Source organism: Fundulus heteroclitus, chromosome 1 (genome assembly GCF_011125445.2).
Source record: "Fundulus heteroclitus isolate FHET01 chromosome 1, MU-UCD_Fhet_4.1, whole genome shotgun sequence".
Taxonomy (NCBI): domain Eukaryota; kingdom Metazoa; phylum Chordata; class Actinopteri; order Cyprinodontiformes; family Fundulidae; genus Fundulus; species Fundulus heteroclitus.
This window is the reverse complement of record NC_046361.1, coordinates 631,689-654,646: the sequence shown is the minus strand read 5'-3', so window position 1 is coordinate 654,646 and position 22,958 is coordinate 631,689. Positions and strand designations below refer to the sequence as shown.

General features: G+C 39.9%; 1 protein-coding gene across 3 annotated transcripts in view; it reads right to left on the bottom strand.

Annotated features, from left to right (window-relative positions):
• Positions 1–21,380, bottom strand: part of si:ch211-251b21.1 (uncharacterized protein LOC571720 homolog) — a 38,317-nt gene extending 16,937 nt beyond the window's left edge. Inside the window, exons 1-6 of one of the 3 annotated variants that reach the window (XM_012856757.3) lie at positions 21,279–21,380; positions 21,107–21,179; positions 11,843–11,874; positions 3,658–3,837; positions 2,693–2,916; positions 135–232 (exon numbers count right to left, since the gene is read on the bottom strand). In XM_012856757.3, coding sequence (XP_012712211.1) covers positions 135–232; positions 2,693–2,916; positions 3,658–3,837; positions 11,843–11,874; positions 21,107–21,167 — 595 coding nt within the window. In that variant the 5' untranslated portion in view covers positions 21,168–21,179; positions 21,279–21,380. Of the gene's footprint in view, positions 1–134; positions 233–2,692; positions 2,917–3,657; positions 3,838–11,842; positions 11,875–21,106; positions 21,206–21,278 lie in introns of all 3 variants that reach the window. The other 2 variants (XM_021313090.2, XM_021313091.2) reach the window with 2 other exon arrangements.
• Positions 21,381–22,958: the final 1,578 nt, after the last annotated feature.

Below are 22,958 nucleotides of genomic sequence, written 5' to 3'. Positions count from 1 at the left end.
TAAGATGTGACGATCTGAAGATGGATACACATTTTTTTGTGTCAAGTCATAAAAGACTAAAGAAAGGTAATTGAAAAGACAGCCAGCTGAGAATGTGGCTGCTTCTGTGTATAGTTTGATGATAGCTGTGTTACCTTGCAGGGTCAGAGCTCCTGTGATGTACCAGAAACTGTGCAGCAGAGTAAAGCTGTGCTCATCGGTTTCTGGCTCGGCCCATTCCATGGGGCTAATTCTGATAGAAGAAACATGATGAGCAGTGGTGTTAGGCACATGAAGCAGCCAGATAGAAATTTAAACAGTTCATATTCTATGTCTCAGGAGTTACCAAGAGAAAACATGTTCTCATTTTAAATCCATAAAACAAGGAAATATTTCATCTTAATTGTTGAATTAACATGTGTGAGTTTATATTTTGGTCCTCTCTCTCCACCTGTTGCCCCCACGACAGACCTTGCTTGCATGCTTGCTTGCATGCATGCATGGATGAATGCATGGATGGCTAGATGGATGGATGCATGGATGGAGTTCATATTTTCTAAATTCTACTTCTCATCCCAGAAATTAAAACAGCAAAAAGCAAAGCTGAGTGCACGATGACATTTCTATTCTTCTCATTTTATATGTATCTTTTTTCACTCTGGGTGCGCTCGTGGTGCAGCTGGTAGCGCGACACATATACGGAGGCCTTGGTCCTCGACGCGGCTGACCCGGGTTCGAATCCAACCCGTGGTCCTTTGCCGCATGTCTCTCCCTCTCTTCCACCCCTTTCCTGTCAGCCTACTGGCAAAAGGTAGTTTGCATAGTTTTTTTTAAAATAAAAAATCTCCAGTTTAGATTGTTTTACTACCAGAAGGAGAAGTTGGAACAATATTCCCTAGGTAAGTTGCATCGTGTGTAATGTTCAGGGCTATTGTGAAGCAATAAGAGCTGTAGAGTTCTTCCATACAGAGGAGCGGGGCAGCCAATTAGTTTCTCTGCAGACCTGAATAGACTTTTTAGGGTCTTCCTCTCTGTATCTGTGCAGCTGGTGAACCACACATACATATAGTAGGTGAATTCACTCGCGATTGAGCAGTGGGAATGGAGTAATAGCAATGTTTGTGGGAGTAGTTTTTTCCCTGAGGACCCTCCATTAATAAAATATACGCTCTACCAACTTCCACAGCTGGTATTTGCTCCAGGTCAGATTTTTCTCCAGTTCCACTCCCAAAAAACTCCAAGGCTGAGACCCTCTCTATACAGGTCCCACTGATGAGAATAGAATGCATGTCAGTTTTTATCTACCTGAAAAAAGGGTTCCGTTTTGCTGATGTTAAGGGGCAAATCATTGACATTGCACCACCCAGAAAGCTGACTCAACTCTCCTCTGCACTCCATCCCTCCCTTTTTCTGATTAGTCGAACCAAAGCAGTGCCATCTGCCAATTTTATGAGGCTGGGTGAGCAGGAGTAAAATAGAAATGCAGGAGAGTGCGCTCAGTACACAGCCTTGTAGAGAACCGGTGTTGAGGCTGAATGTCTTGAGTCTCTTATGACCTGTCAAAAGGCCAGGATCCAGCTGTGGGTGGATGGTGAAAGATGCATCTTTGTCAGCTAGCAGACTAACCACTGTGGGAGAATGGTGTTGAATGCTGGGCTATAGCCAACAAACAAATGTTTGGCGTATCTCTTCTGCTGCTCCAATTAACTCAGAGTTGCATGCAGTACTGCTGAGGGTAATACTTAGTTTTCTTTGCTCTATAAATTAATTGGTGTGGGTTCAGATCTGCTAACAGGCTACTGATTATATGACTGGTTTCTCAGGATACTTCATGATAAGTGAAAGTGGGACTGGGTAACTGTCTAGATTGTAGCTTCATTGGAGGCTAAACCATGAAGGATCTAATAAAACAACCTCTGAACACAGACACGATGGATATTTCTGACTACTTTATTTGAATAAATCAAACACACATAATGCCTCATAAGGAAACATGACATTTAATTTTTTTTCCCTTTTTGTTTCAGACTGTTTTAGAAGAGTTGAAATTCTTGCTGACAGTACAGATATTTCTCTGGATTTTATGACAATTGTAATAACTGATATGGATTGTTTTTTTTTTTGTTGTTTGTTTTTTTCTCTCCAATTGATGAAGTTATAAAACAACTGTAAATCTTCCCTGAATGTGTTTCTGAAATGTTCAGCCTCACCAAAAGTATTTTTTATTTATGTAACAGTAAAGTTTTTTTCTTTCTTCTAATTAATGACCATTTATCCATCTGCACAGTATTACAGTTGGTGGCCTTTTTTTTTCTTGTAGCAAGAATGTGCTGGATTCAAATCCTGGCCTGCGGTCTTGCATGTTCTCCCTGTGTATGCATGTGTTGTCTCCAGGTACTCCAGCTTCCTCCCACCACCCAAAAACACGATTGCTCGGTTAACTGGTCTCTCCAAACAGCCCTTAGGTAGGTGTGTGTGTGTGTGTGTGTGTGTGTGTGTGTGTGTGTGTGTGTGTGTGTGTGTGTGTGTGTGTGTGTACAGTTGATAGTTTTGTGTATCTTTATGCTGCCCTGTGATTGGCAACCTGTCCAGAGTGTACCTCATGATCAAAATATAAACGTTTGTAGACAATGGATAGATGGATGGACATTAAGTATTCTGATGCTGAAATTAGAGACATTTGGAGGTTATTGATTTTTTTAGTTGCACTTACCTGCCAACTAAGAACACACAGAGTCCAGTTAGCAGGAAAGCACTGAGAACACCAATCCACATCTCTGTGGAGAACGGTGACAGTAGGCTGAAGGAATTGTCCTCAGAGTCAGCGTTTTTACGCATTATGAAGCCAAGTCCAGTTTGGATGAAGGGGGTGGTCATGTCCACAAAGCGTTCTCTGACAGAGGTTACAGTCAGTGGAGCCACAGCCAGGTCGGCATCCTGGTGGAAAGTTCTCTCAGTTAATATTTTACTTTGTCATGTTATATGTGTAACATTCTAGCCGATCGGGTCCATCTGTTTTTATATATATATTATTTTCATAATATTTCTTAAATTACAAAGACATAAAATATTTTAAAAAGCACCAAAATGGAAAACAAACCATAAAGAGTCCAGGTAAACAAATATTTAACATTACAAAATGTGAAAACCCAAAAGCTTCAAAATGTAAGTCAAACAATAAAATTTGCTTTAGTCTCAGATGAAACAATGAGATTTTTTTCCCCAGAATAGAAATATCTGTATTTTTATTAAATGTTCACCTTCACAAGTGTATTTTTAATAAAATTATCAGCCTTGCCAGACCAGTCAACTGGCTATCGGCTTTTACAACCTGAATTCCAGTTAGCTGCAAGAGCAAGAAACAAATGTTTTGTCTATTGTCTCTATTATTTATTGAAGTGAATGTTATATTACAAAATGTAATTCAATTCAAGTGAAAAATTGTTTATTAATCCAAAAAGAAATGTACATATTGCTGATACTCATTATCTAGGATTATCACTTTGGTATCATTTTGATTTTTATTCGTATCGGACATGCTTGAATCTCCATAAGTTTAAGCAAAAAAGCAAGTAGAGCAAAAGAAATAAAACGTCCCATTTTATCATCCAATTTATATTGACTATTAACAGTGATGATGTCCTAGAAAGAGTATGAAGTTCTTTATCATTAACTTACCCCTCTGATTATCTCCCCAATCATACCGTTCCAGTTCCCACTGGAATCCATGGCTCCATATCGGTTGTCCTTGACCAGATGGACTTTGTACTTAAAGCCCAGCATCTTGGAAAGCTCTGAAATCAGGTCAATGCAGTAGCCCTCTAACTGAAAGCCCTTACTCATGGCGTACGGTTCATCCTGGAAAAACAGAACACATAGTCTGTCATTGATCGTTGTGGTAATATAGTGCTAGGATAATGAGCTCAGATATGGAAAATAAAACACAGATGTGGGATGCTGCTACACGTGTAGGTTTGAATGTTGTACTTTCAGCCAAGTGGAATATAAAATCAGATTGTACATTGTAAACCACAAAGAAATGTGAGATGTTTACAGGCAATAAGGAACTACCCCAACAGCAGAGTGCCATTGCTATGAAGCCAAGCTCCCCCAGGCTTATTTTTCTCTTTGCCTGTGAGCCCTCGTGATGAGTGGTTCACACCGGGGCGACAGCCACCTGGGTGTGAAGGGGTTTGGACACCCATAAATATTTGCAGTGCAGGCCAGGCTAAGTAAACTGTTGCAGGAAAGCTGAGTCGAGACTGCGCGGTCTCTCCTGTGGCCAGGCCGAGCTAAGAAGACAGCTAATCTGAAGTCGCCCGTTGCGGGCCCTAACAAGAAGCAGCTACGCCAGGAAGGCCAAGCGGAGGTCCACAACCCAAATGCACCCCCTGCATGCACAGCTTGCCCAGGCCTGGTTTCTCAAACGACGGCTGTGCTCACTCCTCAGATAACCAGCCTTCACCCTGGCCCAACTTCTTCCAACTGGATGCCCAAATTCAATCGAACTGACACAGAGTCACAGACAGGTTTGGGAGCGTTAGGTAGGGAAAGTAAGATGGTTTATTTAAAATGTTTTTTTACAGTTTTGTTTAGAGCTTTGACCAAAGTAAATTTCCTGGAGCTTATAGGCTAGCCTTCCACTAACATTCTGGAAACCAAGCTTTGTTTATGTGTTTGAGTGTGTTTTTATAGTTATAACAAACTTTATTTCCATATAGTTTTTATACACCGATGGGATATTAATCTTTGTGTTGTCCAGTCTGCTCATTACAACCAAATATTATTTAAAGTATTTTTAAATTAGCAGCAAATGTCCACTAGCATAGAGCTATTAGGTTCCTGGATAACATTACAGCTACAGCCCTAGTAAACAACTACGGTTCATTTTCAAACATAATGTTTGTTCGTTTACCTGCGCCATCATTTCGATATTGCCATGACAGTCATTACAGCATTATTATGGAAGATCAATGACGATTTAATGGTGTTTGTGTAACTTAGGTAAACTCAAACTAATGTTAACACGACCAGGACGCACTCTGACACATCATTTACGGTTGTGGTCCACTACAGTGGCTAGCTCTTCCAAGTTACAGACTCAAGTCTAATTATTTCCTGGAGAAATAATTGCATTAATAAAATCATGTGTCCTAAAGGCATTGATTTTCACTGAGCAAATCATTCTTTAAATTTGTTATTTTCTCAAATAATATTTTGAGAAAATAATCATTCAGATGATGGTTTTCAACCATTTTATTTGTCCTTTTGTTTCTTGCGTGTGTACATCGTTCCTTAGCTTCTTTTTATCTTAATTCTGCTTAGTAGTTCAGTTAAGTTTCAGTAGCCTAGTAGAGAAGTGCTACCTGCTACTATGGGGTAAGAGCGCTTCCATAATAAACTTGTACATAAAAGGATAGTTGTGTCCATATTAGTCAGAAGTTGTGCATAACAAACATTTGTAAACTCATAATTTAAATCGCATTTAAAAGATACAACATACAGTTTAAATAGTTACAACTTCAATAACTAATAAATACAAATTTCAAGTTTAAATTTGTGCTTTACTCGTTATGAACACAAACAGCAGCGGCTGCTTGAGAATACGGATTTTTTCTTTGAGAATACGAATTCACAGCAGTGGTCTGACGTCACGGTTTCCAAGGCTGGTTAATGGAGCACAGAGTGCGAAGATAGGAGCCGCGCATGCGCTCTTCAGACTGACCGTCTCTGAATGCACCGTGGCTGCAGATTCACTCCAGACAGCGCAGAGCTCACAGTGGTAAGTTAAACATTCCCTTTTCTGCTGCTGTTGTTCAAAAGTACGTTTTCAGATCGTTTAGCTAGAAGGCTGGTTTCAGGTCCCCTTCATTAAAAAATATTTGGAGGATTGGCACAGAGGTGTTTATCCTCACATATTTTGTTTCTGTTGCTTCCTGTAAATAAAAAATGCCAAATGTTACCATAATTGTTTTTGTCACCTTTTCTATGCATAAAACTATACCTGTTTAACATGCAGATTATTATAGTTCTCAAGAAAGAAAAGGTAAAATGTATAGTAAATGTAACAAATGGCTTCCCTTCTCTGGTATTTTTACCATTTCACTGAAAAAATGGGCTGAACTAACTGCACATAATTTATAGATTAATCACTGTAAAGGTGGACAGACATAAAAATGTTTTTTTTTTCCTTTCTTAATGATCAATGCTGTGAAGGTCAGGAGGTGCAATAAAGTAGCTTAACCCTACTGTTATTAATGTTAAAACTGGGTCTTCATTTTTATTAATATAGGAAAAATAGTCACAATTTCAACCTGATCACGTTTTTAATATCATCATCAATGGGTTTTTTTAAGATAAAAAGTAGGAAATAGGCTGTCAATCTTAAAATGCCTACCAGTTGGCAATAGATGGGTGAGCAAAGCCTGCCTTTTGAGCCTCCTCTGCTGCATCAATCTTCTCCTTGCTCGGATTTTCCTCCTCAACTGCATCACCTCCTCTTCAGCCTGCTGGTAAAGCTGACCAACGACCGAAGCAATAGCAACATTGCTCGTATTGCTCATTTTGCTTCTACAAAGTGCTGATTTTTAAAGAAGATTCAATCGCCTCTGCAACTACAATTACAACTCCCCACAAAGAAATTCACACTATTGCTGGTTTTATACCCACAGTTCTGTAATTATTTCAGATATTTTTTATACTTTTTAGAAATTAATTTAAATAAAAAACGTTTTCAATAAGATATGATGGTGTAGTGTATAAATAGTTTTGAACATTAAAGGAATGCTCAAGCGCTGTGGGTGTGATGACGTCACGAGTATACCTCTGTTCCAATGCACCATACCTGCTGCGTGCTCGCGTTCTCGTCAAGTCCGATCTTCCTGTGTTCTTACCGAGAACAGACTTGACGAGAACGCGAGTACGGACTCGCGTTCTCGTGAATTGAGAAACGGCCATTAAGAGACCTGCCTGCACTAGACACGTGGTGCGTGCTGATTAATCACCTTTACAGTGATTAATCTATAAATTATGTGCAGTTAGTTCAGCCCATTTTTTCAGTGAAATGGTAAAAATACCAGAGAAGGGAAGCCATTTGTTACATTTACTATACTTTTTACCTTTTCTTTCTTGAGAACTATAATAATCTGCATGTTAAACAGGTATAGTGTTATGCATAGAAAAGGTGACAAAAAACAATTATGGTAACATTTGGCATTTTTTATTTACAGGAAGAAACAGAAACAAAATATGTGAAGATAAACACCTCTGTGCCAATCCTCCAAATATTTTTTAATGAAGGGGACCTGAAACCAGCCTTCAGGCTAAACAAGGCAACCATCGTCCTCCTCCTTCAGCTGCTGCCCATCCAGAAGTCCATGGATGGCCACAGGAGATAGAGGTGCTGGTGACCCTCTACTGGCTGGCCTGTGGTGCATCCTATAGGGAAACAGCTTGCCAGTAAGATCTCTTACCTTCTTGTCCTTAAATAGAGCCAGCAATGACACACAATTGATAGATGATATTAACTGGATAGAAAATTAAGACAGATCAGCATATTACCTAAATTACAAGTTAATTTTATATTCGGTACAGGTCAAGTGGAGGCACGCTACAACAGACACCACGCCAAGGCTGATAAACATCATTGAGCGTGTCTTTGGTGGTCTGAAGACACGGTGGCGTTCCATCTTCTTAAAGGGGAAGTCCGGTCAACAAGGAAAAATCAGGGTATCATTAGCTATAACTAAAACTAATACGTTTGTGGTTATTTAATGAACTTATCTTTAATCAATAAGAAAATAAAAACATAAATTGTCGTCTGAATCACTGTGTATGGGGGCTGACATTACTGCCCATATTTGGGCAGTAAGGGGCGTTTGACATCACATCCTGGGGCGTGGAAAAGTGGAAGCGGCGACAGCATTTCTCTCTGCTTTCCATGCAAAGTCAATAGGAGCCGTTCTACATAGCTGCGATCATCAATAATTTTTTCGGATTTCCAGAGGACTTCACCGCTGACATTCCCAAGAGCTTTTGCTGAAGCAACAATGCCCACGTGCATGGCCATCGGATGTTCCAACACAACTGGTAAAAGTGGAAAAAACATTGCTTATTTCAACTTCCCGATTCATGAGCCACTGGGCTCGTTGCTGGATTGCCAACTTGAAGAGAGCGGATTTGCCATCTAACTTCTGGCCAGAGAGAAAACACGTCATATGCAGTGACCATTTTCAAGAAGAATGTTTTGAACATGACATGAGAGCGAGGATTTTCGGTAAGTTATTTTTTATTTTAGAATTTTTTATTTAGAATTTGCGGGGATGGTCACCGAGCAGAGGGGCGGAGGGATACCACATGTGATGTGGTGTCCCTCCGCCCCAGCATGTGCTGGAACGCTCTTATATTTTAATATTTATACAATAATGACCACCTGCCCTATTTATGAGAGGGCAAATATATAACTTAAGTCACTTCAGCGATCTCTCCTCCGCTGTGTGTGTGTGTGTGTGTGTGCGCGCTCCGCTGCAGCGCCGGCAAAGCCGTGCTGCGGCGGAGCGCGCGCACACACACACACACACACACACACACACACGCGTGTATACATATATACTGTAGGACCCGACTGAGTTTGCACTGGAAATGGGTACGCTGGATTCCGTCAAAAGTCCGGTTTCTGTCAAGAAACTCTTCTAAAAAAATCCATATCGCTATCAGATGATGATAGCTCCACGGAGCTCCCATCACTGTCACTAAGTACTTCATCACTCTCTGCTCCGTACAGAGCACCAGTCGTCACCATGTTGGAAAATAGTGCGCCGTGACAAACAGAGCGTTGAAACTTGCTCAACCGCGGGTCCGCCGAGTGACGTCAAAAAATGGGAGGTGAAAGTACTATTCTTGACCAAGATGGATTCCTCCACATAAACATGATTAAATGAAAATTATTCATAATTAAAAAAACGTATAAGTTTTTGCACAGTATGTAGTAGTTTTATATTTAAAGTACTTTCAGCAGTTTGAATTCTGATTTTGACCGGACTTCTCCTTTAAGGGTGCTGGAGGTCCGCCCAACGTTTGTCCCAAAGGTAATCGCCGCCTCCTGCATCCTTCACAATATTAGTATAGCAGCAGGTGACCAGCTAGATGTGGAGGACGAGGAGGTTGACCCAGAGGAGGATGACCATCCGGCGGCTGAAGACAGGGAGCTGCTCCAGCTGGCTGCATGTTTAAGTGAACATGACTACACCTGACCTAATGTAGATCAGTTCTAGTCATGTCAACATGCTGCTTCATTGCATTTTTTTTCACCACCTGGAAAAATACATAAAATAATGCGTAAATTAATTTTCATTCCAACTATTTTTAATTGTAAGTTTATAGGCATTGTCTGTTTGTATAAGATCTTAATGAGTTATTTCTTTGTTTTAAACCATGCTAGTAACTGTTAATAATTTGTTGAATATATTACACCTTCATTCTGTTCCAAAGATAAAACATTTGTATAAAATAAATGTCTGTTTTTTCATATACTATTATTACTATTATTTTCTTTCCCTCTTTCTCCTCTCAATTATTCGTGTCCTGACTCAGAAGAAACTCACTTAGATAGGAAAAACATTTATAGAATGTATTTATTTATTTATTTTATATGCTGCTGTCGTCCTAGGGAGACATTTACAATTTATTCCAGCAAGTATTGAGTTAATAAAGCAACACACGTCAGTCAGATAAACACAAAACAAATAAATCATAACCAGCGGTATTATGCACACTACTTTTTTTTAATTACGCACTAACTCTGTAAACAGGCCACATAGGGAAGATTAAAAGTATAATGTTCTCGCCTCAAACGATCTGAAAACGTACTTTTGAACAACAACAGCAGCAGAAAAGGGAATTTTTAACTTACCGCTGTGAGCTCTGTTTGCGCTGTCTCAAATCAAGCTGCGGCCGCGGTGCATTCTGGGCAAGCGGACAATCTGAAGAACGCACAAGTCTGCTCCTGATGCGTGCTCGATAAAGAGGGCGGGCGAGAACAACATCCGGGGAATTTCAGCGCGTTCTCGATTTGGCGTTCTCGGGTATTGGAACAGTGCTCGGGCTGAGGCCAATGACGTGTCACGAGCACACGAGAACGCTCAAGAACGCATATTAAGAAACGGCCACTTTGTATCCAGCTGAAATATCCCTCCGCCATAGAAGCCGACGGTAGTAAAGGCAGAGAGAGCAACTCTGCACGTATTTTCTGCAGTTAACAGTGCAATAACCGGTGATAACTGCTGAAAGTAGATTACTTGGTGCAGATCACCATTTTGAGCAGACATTGGTTCTGAAGATGAGTTTTTAACATGCTGATAACATTGCAGAAACCCAACCCATAAACTGTACTTTAATGCTTATTAATTAATTTTCTCTGTATTTGACAAACTAAGGCTGAATTACGCTGCCAAACGAAGGACCTGGATTTACTAAACAGTTGCTAAACAGTCTCATTCAGGGTACTAAGCTCGTGACCTGGAAATTTAAAATCTTTTTCCAGGCTTAAACTGTATGAATATGGATATAAACAAAAAGCAAAAATATTGTTGTTGGTGTGAAAGCTCAGAATTAGATGTGTGAGAGAGAGAGTGAAAAAACAAACAATAAAACTTATGACTTTATTGAAATGTAAAATTTTTATTAATTTATATGTATATGCCTAAAACAATGTCTATCTTTGTTTAAGAGCCAAAAAAATATATCGGCATGAAAATAGGTATTTATTTACAAATTTTTTACACATTGTGTAAACATCAGGGCGTCATGATTAGTCATTTAGCCATTATAGTCCAGAGTTTAATATTTGGCACTAGGACGTTTTCATTCCAAACCTTAAAAGTGCTTGAAAAATAACAAAATAAAAAAAATTTGTACAAGCGTGTATTTTATTAGTGTCATTTATTGCAAAATTGCATATTAAAATGCCCAAACAGGCTATTACACTTTCAGAAATAAAAGGATAAAACGTGCGATTAATTTTCAATTAATCTCGAGTTAACTATCGACATTATGTGATTAATTGATTCAAATTAAAATTTTTAATCGTTTGAGAGCCCTAATATAAATACATGTCTTGTGTCCTTCACATTTGTTAATTAAATTTTTTGTTGTCTGTTTTTAAAGAGTATTAATACGTTTTCTGCTTAAAGCGATTGAAGTAAACTAATACCCACTCCCGAGTCCAGACAGTACAGTAGATGGCGCAAGTTTAAAAACAATAGTCTAACCTACTGGATCTAGTTATTTACCTGAAAGAGCAGCTGCTAGCTTACCAAGTAATGAAGACAACGTGTGGCAGCATGAACGTCAACATATGACAAGTATTTTGTCATATTTCGGCCCGAAAAAAAAAAAAGGTCAATAGTAGATGACGGGACAAACAGCCATGGTAATGTTACAGGACAAACTTTTTGTGGATGATCAAGATTTGCAGGCAGCTTCACAAGACAAGAAGCAGCAGCAGCCGATTTCTCTACCCTCCCGCCCAGGACAGGTTGCATGCTGTCTCGAGCCAGACAGCATGCAGGCCACATAATCTTGTTGTATCTTCATTTATAAAACACTTGAAATGATCCCCCCCCCCTCTGTTTTTTTTTTGCAAATTGCACACTGCATATAAGTGTTGTGGTTCTGGCAGCAGAGTAGCATACTTAGCAGCAGATAGTGCAGTTAGTCTTTAAATACTTTATATAGGTTTACAAAATTTACATTATTCCAGGCAACCATTTTATTTCTTAACATAATACAGCCCAGTCTTAAAAAATAAACAACCATTATATCCAGCTGGCATTCATACTTAAGAAAAGGTGCAAAGAGAGAATACCTTTATTGTGGTAATGGATAATTCCCTGGCATCTGGAATGAAATTGACAAAAATAAATAGGTTAGAATTGTGTTAATTACGCATGTTGATGTAACCAGAGAATATAGATGATACCACTTTTTAGGCTAATGGGTAGCAGTTTCTATAAAGCTAATTAAGCTCATTGTTGTTTTTTGCTGCCATTCATGTGTCTCAAAAATCCACAGTGGTAAATTAGCTTAACAGCTCCTACAGAACCATCATGGTTTTGTTGTTGGTTGTTGTCCAGGAGACTTCAGAAACCGGATACATGCTGAGTGGGGACTGTGAGCTACAATAGTTAACTGGGCCCCTGTTAGGGGATCCAAATGTGGACCTGTCCTTCTTGAGCCCAGATGGTGTTCTGTGTAATCAGAGCAAGGGATGGGAGCCCCCACCCGGCCATCTTCTTTTGTTGCTCATGACACTCTTAGTTGTTTTCCTTTTGCCATAACTGACCAATGGCACTACCACATGTCCAGCAGGACCTAACATGCCCTGCCAGGGTCAGTCAGAGAAGGGAGCGGAGGTGCCAGAGGAGCAAGCCTTTCAGAGCTGCACGCCATAACAAAAGCTGGCCTGGCTGGATAAAATAAAGCCCATGACACACAGTCAGTCTCCTCCAGAGAGGATGGCAGGACTTGAAATGTGCGGAGATGCCTGACACATCCGGTCCTGCCTGTAGCTGACTCCCTCTACCTAGAGTTAATTGATTCATCACAGTGCTTTCTGTACCACAGCATGGCAGCAGCCCCTCCACTGGTGAGAAATGGGATTGTGGATGGTGCCCCCTCTGTGCTTTGATAGGACTCCAGCAGTCCAGTATGGCCAGAGGGGAAAATGCTGAGATTGATTTGGTAGCTGACCCCTTCTCATTTGTCAACCAGAGCATGCTGGCACAGACGGGGGCATCAAGTGTGCAGAACCACACATCAGAAGGAAATGATCCCACTGCCTCAGTGAGAAAAATACCACTGACAAAATACAAACTAAAACACAGTCATTCAATTTTTTCAGAGTCTACCTATATTTATATTTATATTGTCTTAATTATAAGGTTAAGTACAAATAAAATATTTTTAAATGTATTCATTTATTTATTTTTCATTGAAACCATTTAAGGCTGTAAAATTTGACGCTGTTTGTTTAAATTGCAGCTGTTTTTCCAAAGCAATGCATTACCTATTATAAAATATTTCAATACAGTGACATTCCATAAATTTGTATTGTATTATATATTATATATAACTGTCTAAATTAATTCTGGTAAAGAAGCAAAACCATGTGTTGAATTTTATTGGACAGATTAACAGATGTGAGACAATTCCAGCCTGTTTTGAGGACATAAACTGAAGGTAAAGGGAGAAATAGCTCCTGAACATCCAATTCAGATAGATTTGGTGTACTTGTATTGAGGCACAAATTCCAAAAACATCTCTCAATGCACTTCATGAGACAGATTGAATTTGTATCCCAAAATATGCAGTCATGAAAAAAATTATTAGACCATCCTTTTTTCCTTCAATTTCTTTTATTATCATTTTAATGTCCGGTACAACTATAGGTACATTTGTTTAGACAAATATAACAGAAATAACTCATAAGAGTTTATTTAAGAGCTCATATCTAGCCATTCTCAATGGTTTTCTTGTACGATGGAAGATGATATTCTCTATGCTATTTCTTGTCTGTAAAATAGGATGAACCCAGTTGTAGTTTTCTTTTGTAGCGCAGGCATAAAAGCAAAATTTCAGTCAATTCCAGCAAAATCTTCAAAATCCTTGTCAAAATATCAAAACCCCTTCAATTTCATAACCAATTAAATTTCTATGAAACATGTGATTCAAGGAGCGCATAATTAAGTTACATGTAATTTAGGTGTGCACTTTTAAGGGGAATTTTAAGGGACTTGTAACATCATGGGCTTCAGCTAAGACATCATTCCCCCTATTCCCTCTTAGGAACAAGTGAGACTTTGAAAATACTCAATACTCATCAAATATGGGGTTGCAATGCATAAAACGTGCTATATTTCCTATAAGATTCTGACTATTAGTGGGCTAAAAGCGAAGCAGAAAGTAATTCCATCCACTCGGACCACAAAACAACTTCAAACTCAGCCTTCGGCTTGCATAATTACACACTAGAGCGCCCTGAGCAATAGAGGAGATTTGTCTGGCCAGGGCGGAGAATGAGATGAGAAACCTGTCACTGTGAAAGGTGATGACTATGGTTATAAACTGTAAAAGGCTAGACGTGCATGGAGCTGAAAAGAAGGAAATCAGCAGCAGCTGGATCATGCAGAAAGACGCAGCGTGAATCTCTGTGTGCTTCAAGTGTTGCAGCTGAGGGGAAAATGTCAGAACATATAAGGCCCGTTTACACTACACTTTTTTAACCAAGCCGAGACCAGTCTGAGCTTGGATCAGTTGACCAAGCCAAGACAACCGTTTACACACCACACTATCCCGGTTCCTTGGTTACTCCTCGCCTCCTAGTGGCGATCTGCGGTACTACCGCTCTCTGGGATTGAAGGCGGGACCGAGCAAAACAAAACGGCAGCACCCGTAACATGCAGGATGTTATGGTTAGACATAGTCGGCTTTTGGGACGTGGATAAGACAAACGAACGTCTAATAACGATTTACAGATGCATAAAAACAACAACAACAGACGCTGAGGTCCATCACACTGTTAAGCAGAATCATCTCTGGAAACCGTGTGGCATGGTAAGGAAGCTAGTATTATTATGAATGTCTGAAATTTGTCTGAATGGAGTGTGAATCGGGACGTGCAGCCAGACATGGCGGAAAAAACACGGACAGTCAGCTGACTGTAAGGGGATGACGCGGTCTGCTCATGCGCTCTTTATCAGATAACCGGGCCAGAAAAAAAAACCAAGCTGAGACCTACTCAGGAACTGGTCTGCAGTTAGCGCGGACCGGTTATGTTTAGCGCGGTCTGGTTCAGTCTGCTGACCATTTACACACAAGAGTTATCACGGTTACCGAGCTCGGACTGGTCTCGGCTCGGTTAAAAAAAGCGTAGTGTAAACGGGCCTATAGGCTTGATGAAATTCAGCCTCATTCACCAATGAGGTTATAGACCTACACTGATAAACAAACCCATAGATTAATGATAATTGGTAGTGTTTTCATTGCCTGGATATGAATCTGATAATTCAGGTTGTGCCTTTTATAGTCAACTACAATATTTTGAAGTCAGGAAAAAAAAGATTGTGTTATGTTCTTGAGCTGTTTTTAAAGAACTTCTGTTTGCACAACAACCATGTTTCTCCATTTTTAAAAACTAATAATTTTCTCAATTCAATATTATTTTTACAATCTAAAAACTAGTAATTATAAAGTTAACAGAATAAAAAGTTAAAGCCAGCAAAATGTTAAATAAAATGCAGATCCACAACAACAAACAAATACTTCAGAAGCTTACATCTCAAACTCGGTTAAAGGCCAAACAATGGGTTTAATGTTCTGTTTTAAGTTCTGGAGAGGCTAGTGGCAGGGCAGCTGGCTACTTTACTGGAACAAAATAATACCTCCATCAAAGGTGTCACATTGATGGCTGCAGACGCTTTTATTCTGTTTTAGTTTCCTATATTTTAATCCTGTAAAGCACTTTGCATTGTATTTGTATTGAAATGTACTATACAAATAAATTTGCCTTGCCTTGCCAAGAAACATTGGTGTTCTTTTTGACCAGTCGATATCCGTGGATTCCCATTCAAAACTTTAAATTAAAAATATTTTTTATCGCCTGAGGAATAGCTCTAAATTGAGGGCAATAATTTCCAAATCAGACCTGGAGATGATTATTCATGCTTTTATTTTCTATCGTTTAGATTATTACAACTCTTATTTGTTTTAACAAATCAGTTGTCACTCGTCTCCAGTTTTTTTGAATTTTTTGAAATTTATGGCCACAAACCACAGAACGTTTTCAGCTGGGGAATAATTTTAATTATATTTGTTATGGCTGTAAGTGTTTGCTCCCAGTGGTGCAAGTCAGGACTCCACGCTCATGCAAAACTGGCTGTGGCAGCACATGTCTGGGGTTGGCCAAATGGGCGCTGGCCCCGCCTCCAGCATACTGGGCTCCTGACTGGACCATCTCCTCAAGCCATGGACCAATCCCGACCTTCCACCACCTTTAAAAGTCTCTCAGAGACACATTCAAGGGGGAGCTGCATTAGGAACAGTTGACACTGATTGCAAGCTCTTTGTGAAACAATTGTGTTGAGACCTTAGTGGTTGTTTGCCTTCTGAATATTGACTCCTTGTTAACTTAGTTAAGACCAAACTTAGGTATTTTGTGGGTTTTATACCTGAAGGAGTTGAGCAGAGTTCCACTCCTTGTTTGTGTTTTTCCGTTCGGTTTGTTTTGTTTAGAAACTGTTTTATTTAAATTCTGTTTGTGTTGTTTGGGTAAGCGACGTGTTGGATGTTCTCTCTTTTTGTTGAAAGAAACCTTATAAATAAACCTTTAATTTAATTTCCATCTATTAGACTCTTAATATGTTACCCCTGACTTCCAGCCTAAAGTGGGCATAACAATATTTAATGTCTTAGATTTAAAAACCTTGACTTTACTTCTCTGTCTGATGCTACTGATCAGGTAGAAATGTGGCAGCTGCTGCAGTTTGGCCTGAGGAGGAGGAGGGAGACGCAATGTGCATGGTGGTAGACCCCGTTCTGGATCTGCCAGTGCAGAATTATCACAATAACTTGCAATTAATTTCTCTCAAAAGTATTTAGATTTTTGAAGGGAATTTATTCAAGGAGTATGACCTTTTTTTAGATATTGAAAAAATTGGTTTCCTGATGAAAGTGCATTTTTCTCCTTCAGGGCAAAGGGGCAGGAGCTTAAGCACCACTGGCAGTCTACCTGCCTGAATGTAGCCATTACTATTATATTAAATATTATGGTCATACATATTGGTCTAAATAAAAAGAAAGCCCCCTATATGTTCCATTTTCTGCACATACTTTTGGCCTGTGATGATGCAGAAGGTCCATTTCACCTATCTTTATGGTACGTCTTAGCTGGTCACCAATTGAAATATGGGGTTTTCTTCCTTTAGAGAGCTGTAACATAGTATTTGGTAAAGCATAAAAAAAATTGTTTAGCAAAACTCAGGACATTTACGCCGCCAAACGCTGTATACGCTGATGAAGTGTATACAGCCCTGGAGATTCCTTCAGCTTTTGATAGTAAGCTGAAGGACTTGTCCTTCCATTTAATGACAAGTCTCTCAGCCACAAGTTAAATTTAGCTGTTTGTTCTACAATAGGATCAAAGTTGACTGTGCAACGTACATTTTAGATTTTCTCAATAACCATTCCTAATTGTGTAATTTTCTCTTTAACAGGAATTTCATTAACCTAAATATTTTTCTTAAATATTTTAGAGTCCTGTGTTAGAAGACTAATAAGTCCAATTTTCACTACTCAATTTATCTTTTTTGGACTTTGGTATTAATTTAATCAATCCTTGGTGGAGGATATGCCATTGTTGCTAGTGGATTTGTTACCCTTAAGAAAGCAAATAGAAGCTTGAACTTCTCTTAGACTTATTTCTTTATCACAAGTTCTTTTAAATTCCTTATAAATTTTGTTTATATCTGTCAGGGTCCAGCTGGCAGTGCCTAGCTGACCGCTGCAAGCTTTTTTTCCCCCCTCTCCCTTTTCTCTCTCAGGTGGCCTCAGTTGACAGGGGAGCGTGGCGCACAGCTCTTTCGAATCTCACGGGGCGGTGCTGGAGCATTTAAGCAGAGGGCAGTCAGCTGATCGACGCCGGAGTGTTAAAGGAGAAGTGCGGTCAGCAAGGAAGAATCAATGGATCATTATCTATACCTAAAACTAATACTTTCATGGTGATTTAATGAATGTAGCGTTAATCAGTAAAAACATAAAAGTATTAATTGTTGTCGCGATCACTGAGTCTGGGAGTGGCCATTAATGACCAAATCTGGTAACACTTCACTCCTGACGTCTTCTGGAAGTGACGTCACGGTGCGGTAAGCCGAGGGCAATTCTCTGCGCTTTACAAGCAAATTCAATAGGAACTATCATACACATCTGCGATCAACAACAATTATTTTCGATTTCGAGAGGACTTCACCATTGAAATTCGTGAGAGCTATTATTAAAGCAATAATGCCAACGTGCATGGCAGTTGGATGTTCCAATACATCGGGTAAAAGTGAAAAAAACTTTAGTTATTTCACCTTTCCGCTAATAAACTGATCTTTATTACGGGGACCTACTGGAAACTGCTGGCACTGTTCCTGTCCATGCACTACACTACAGACTTCTACATCAACTTCCCAGACTGCCTTCTGGAAAAGTTCTTTGATAGCTCTGGCATAATTGGTCTCATCAGGTGAGGATGACTCCAAGTATAAACAGTGGGTGTGCAAAGAGGGCTTTGTAGACTGGTGCCAGCAGAGGTACCTTGGAAAACCAAGTTAGAAATATGCATGAGCAGACCCACCAAACTGACACCAGTAAACATTCAGGAAACTGACAATGTGATAATGGACTCTGGGTGTTTACCTTAGCAATAAACTGGACTGCTGTCACAAAGCTCTTTACAGAAAGCGTCAGAGCAGACTACCTGCTGCGGAGACCGAGGTGTTTTGGAATGCAGGTCGCGCAAAAACCTTTGTTGAATTTGTGGTGGCATCAGCCATCTTTTACGTTGTATTTTGTTGGAGCGGCAGCTTACCTACAGCTGAGAAGAAGCGGTTGGATAAGTTCACCAGGGACCAAGCTCTGTCCAAGGATGCCTCTTGACCCAGTGCAGGTGGTGGGAGACAGAATAACTTTAGCAGAAATAACATCACTGATGGACAATGTCTCCCACCCCATACATGAAGCTGTTGCAGAGCTGGAGAGCTCTTTCAGTGACAGACTGCTGCATCCCATATGCTTAAAGGAGTGCTTTTGTAGGCCCAGCTGCTCTTTCTAATTATTGCATTACTGCATATTGTAATTTTTGTTAAATTGACCTACTCAGTTGCATATTTCTTTTAATCTGAGTATCCATCCATCCATCCATCCATTTTCCAACACACTTATCCCTTGTGGGGTTGTGAGGGGTGCTGGTGCCTATCTCGAGCTGTCAATGGCCGAGAGGCGGGGTACACCCTGGACAGGTCGCCAGTCCATCGCAGGGCAACTCAGAGACAGACAGGACAACCAACCATTCACACACACACACACACACACACACACACACACACACACACACACACACACACCTAAGGGGAATTTACAGAGGCCAATTAACCTAACAGTCATGTTTTTGGACTGTGGGAGGACGCCGGAGTACCCGGAGACGCATGCACAGGGAGCACATGCAAACTCCATGCAGAAAGACCCAGGTAGGACTTGAACCCAGGATCTTCTTGCTGCATGACAACAGTGCTACCCCCTGCAGCCCTTAATCTGTACGTTTTAAAGCATCTTAAAACTTGGGGTGTGTGTGTGTGTGTGTGTGTGTGGGGGGGGGGGGTAGTGGTGGCCTGGTGGTTAGAGCAGCGCGCCTGCTCTCTGAGAAGGATGCAAGCACCTGGTTCGATCACTGCTGACTGCCACTGGGGGTCCCTAAACAAGACCCTTAGCCCCAGATTGCCATCCAGGTGCTGTGATAGCTGCCCACTGCTCCCCAAGGGATGGGTTAAATGCAGAAGACAAACTTCATTGGAATATACAATTGTAATGACAAGATGCATTTATTTCTCATTCTATTTAAATAAAATAGCTTTTCCATAGTGTGAATCTGAGTAATTTTTTTCACTTTGTTGCTGGACAATTAAGGATATTTCTATTCCATTCTATTTTATTGTATAAACAGGTTGCCTATTTGGGATGTTTACATGGAAAAAGCTATCATTTAGACTGGCTTTGAACAAAGGTGAGTAGAGTAACCAAAACCTGTACTCAAGCAAGACTGACACTACTTCAATATATTTTAGTGGAGAATAAAAGGTTGCCATCCAAAAGAAAATATTTGGTAAAAAAAAAAAAAGGCTACTCAAGTACTGAGTAACTTTTCAATCTGATTCATTAGTATAAAATGATGTGGTCAGAAAGACAAAAATACACTATTATGTGCAAATTCTGGTGAATTTTGCAAAGACAAAAATTTTTCCCAAATCAGTCTTTCACAACACAAAGCTATTTAAATCAGTATTGTATATATCTTACAACAGTGCAAACAACATTCAGTGCCAAGACACACTTTTCAAAGTATATTCACTTGACCTCCAAAAGGCACAACTATGGAGCCCCTAAAAGGACATGGAGGGAAAAAAAACTATTGCGAGATCTCGCAATAGTTTTTTTTCCCTCCATGTCCCTTTAGGGGCTCCGTACACAGCAGCCTCAGCTAAACGAAAAAAAACATTGGAGAAACAAAGTCTGGGTAATTACAAAAGGTCTCACTTTAACATAAACCGTGTGTATCCTCTACATCAGGGGTCACCAACATGGTGCCCGCGGGCACCAGGTAGCCCCCCAGGATCATATGTGGTGCCCACAAGCCTGTTCAAAAAAGTAGCACAGTCATCCAGTGAGCTGCATCTAAAGTTTTATTTTATTCAGCTGCTCTTCTTTTTAATCATACTTGTATTAATATAGATTTAAAAATGACTAAAGCATTAAAACATGTTTTATTACCTAAAATTAAGGTAGACATGGACTCTTGTAGTTCAAAGGTCGGTACAGGTAGCCCTTCGAATGACACGGTACCGATGAAGTAGCTCTCAGTTTCAAAAATGTTGGTGACCCCTGCTCTACATCATTGGTTAAAACATAATTCATTCAGTGAAATAACTAGAGGTGGGCAGAGTATCCAAAAATGTTATTCAAATAAGAGTGTTGTTACTTAAAAAAATAATATTAGTCACGCAAGAGTAAAAAGTATGAAAAATGTGTAGTAAATCTACATTATTTTCTTAAAAATGCCTTTGGACATTAAACATAATTTTTCTGGGCCTGCTTAATGTCATCTGTAAACCTTTGATACTAAACAATGCAATGAAAGGTTTTGTGTTAAGTCCTGACAAACATGTCAAGCTTTTATGCCTACCCTTACTGTATTTTCATTAATGTATATTCCTCCCAACAGAATAACATGTTGCTTAATTTGTTGTTCTGGAGCAAAACTATCAACAACTAGTCTAGGTACGACCAGTCCCCTCATATCTGGGTGAGTTTTACTCACCTGCAGAATGGATCCAGGCAGTCAGGGTTGTCACACAAACCAAAGCCAACATGACTCTCATTTTCACACAGAGCTGGAAAGAATGACTGTTTTTTTTTTCTGCAGTGATCAGAAAGATAATGATCAGAAATATATTTTGGTGGTTAAACACTGTTTAAATGAGATCTCTTACCTGAGCTCTTTTAAAGAGGCTTAAAACTGGGACTTCTGTATGAAAGACAATCACAGGTCCTGAGGGGTGTGGGAGGAACTGAGTGCTGCAGAATGCTGTTGGGGGGTTTATATGGGGGCACAAAGAGGGAGGAGATCCAACCCAAAGTCTTAGAGCGATGAGATTACATTACTGCAGACATTTTACTATTCCACACTTTTCCTTTATATTGTTTGTTTTTTCCCCTCTAGTGTAACATCTGCTCAGAGTGTTGGTGTGTTCAGTACTGCCCATATTTTGGGATTATTAGTTTAAACATTTCTGACTCTTTAGCAGCTACCTCAACTGAGAATTTCAAGTTATATAACATGTTTTCTGAAAAGAGGAGGGAGCTGGGGGCCACAATTCCAAAGCCTTCTATTTCAGGAGGGACTGGGTTGAGCAACAAACCTGTAGGTGGGTCCAGAGGCTCCATTTCCCCCACCACAAAAATTTCAGCAGAATGTGTGTAACTAGGAGAAGAACTTGTTTTAGCCATTCCAAAGCGCTAATGTACAATCAGATAGTTTTGACTTTTTTCAACTTTACTAACCCCAGGTTTAACAATTTGTTTCATTATCTAAGTCCTGTTTTTGGAAGAAAGTCTACCAAATCTGTCCTACAGCATACGCTTACAAGCTGATTTATTTGCACAGAGCCCCTGAGAACAGGCAGTGATTTCAGCCTGTGCATTCCCTCAGTGAAACAAAAACATTCTGTCAAGCTTGAAGTGCTAGATGGAGCCATGAGGTTTAAGTTGAGAGGCCGAGACATGCCAAATTGTCCAGATAAATACGCCTTTAAGAGGGACTTGGTGGTTTTCCTGGAATTCTAATGAAGCCATCTTTTGTGCTTTTGTGCTGGCAGGAGCAGAGTCTGGGACTCTGAAATGAGCATGTCGTGCTTCACAAAGTCTTACAGATCTGAAGAAGGCCTGGCAGTGTCTGACAGCGCACTAGAGGTGGCCGTCAGCTTTGGACACCATCAACTGAACAATGGATGAAGCTCTGAGTGACAAACTGGTGTTCTGAGAAAGGCATGGAGGGGCCAAACGGGCTCCAGAATCTGTTACAATTCAAAGACTGGGGAGGGAGGCGATGTTTTGAAAGTTTATCAGAACTCCAGGTTCAGTTCAAAGCTGTTCCTACCATTTTTATAGTGTGAGCATTTGCTTCCATACTAATTGTTTGCCATTATTCCCCATTATTTTTGATTAGCTGTGTTACTCTTTGCTTTACAAAAATAATAGAGCATGACAGGGCCACTGAACCATAGGTGACAAACCAGTAGTAATGTGGGTACACACAAGCAGATCGACATGTAAAAACATGTACTAAATACCTACCAATACAATGCACTATTGTGTAAATAAAATCGAGACAGTTGTATTTTTTATTTTTTTTTTAAATGCCTGCTTTCCAGCCTCTAATGCTTATGGATAGTTCCCACAGCTGCACAAACTTGTTATGCATTCCTTGGCAATGTACATGAATGTACATGAATCTTTCCAAACCAAGACAGTCTGAGGTCCTTTTACCCACTGTTTCATACAGGGAACCTCTATAGTATTACAACACAAGTCAACAGCTGTCATGGCTCGCCGAAGTCCAAAGTCCAGTAGTTTGGTCAGTTTCTTTGTCTAAAGTCCAATTGATAAAATCC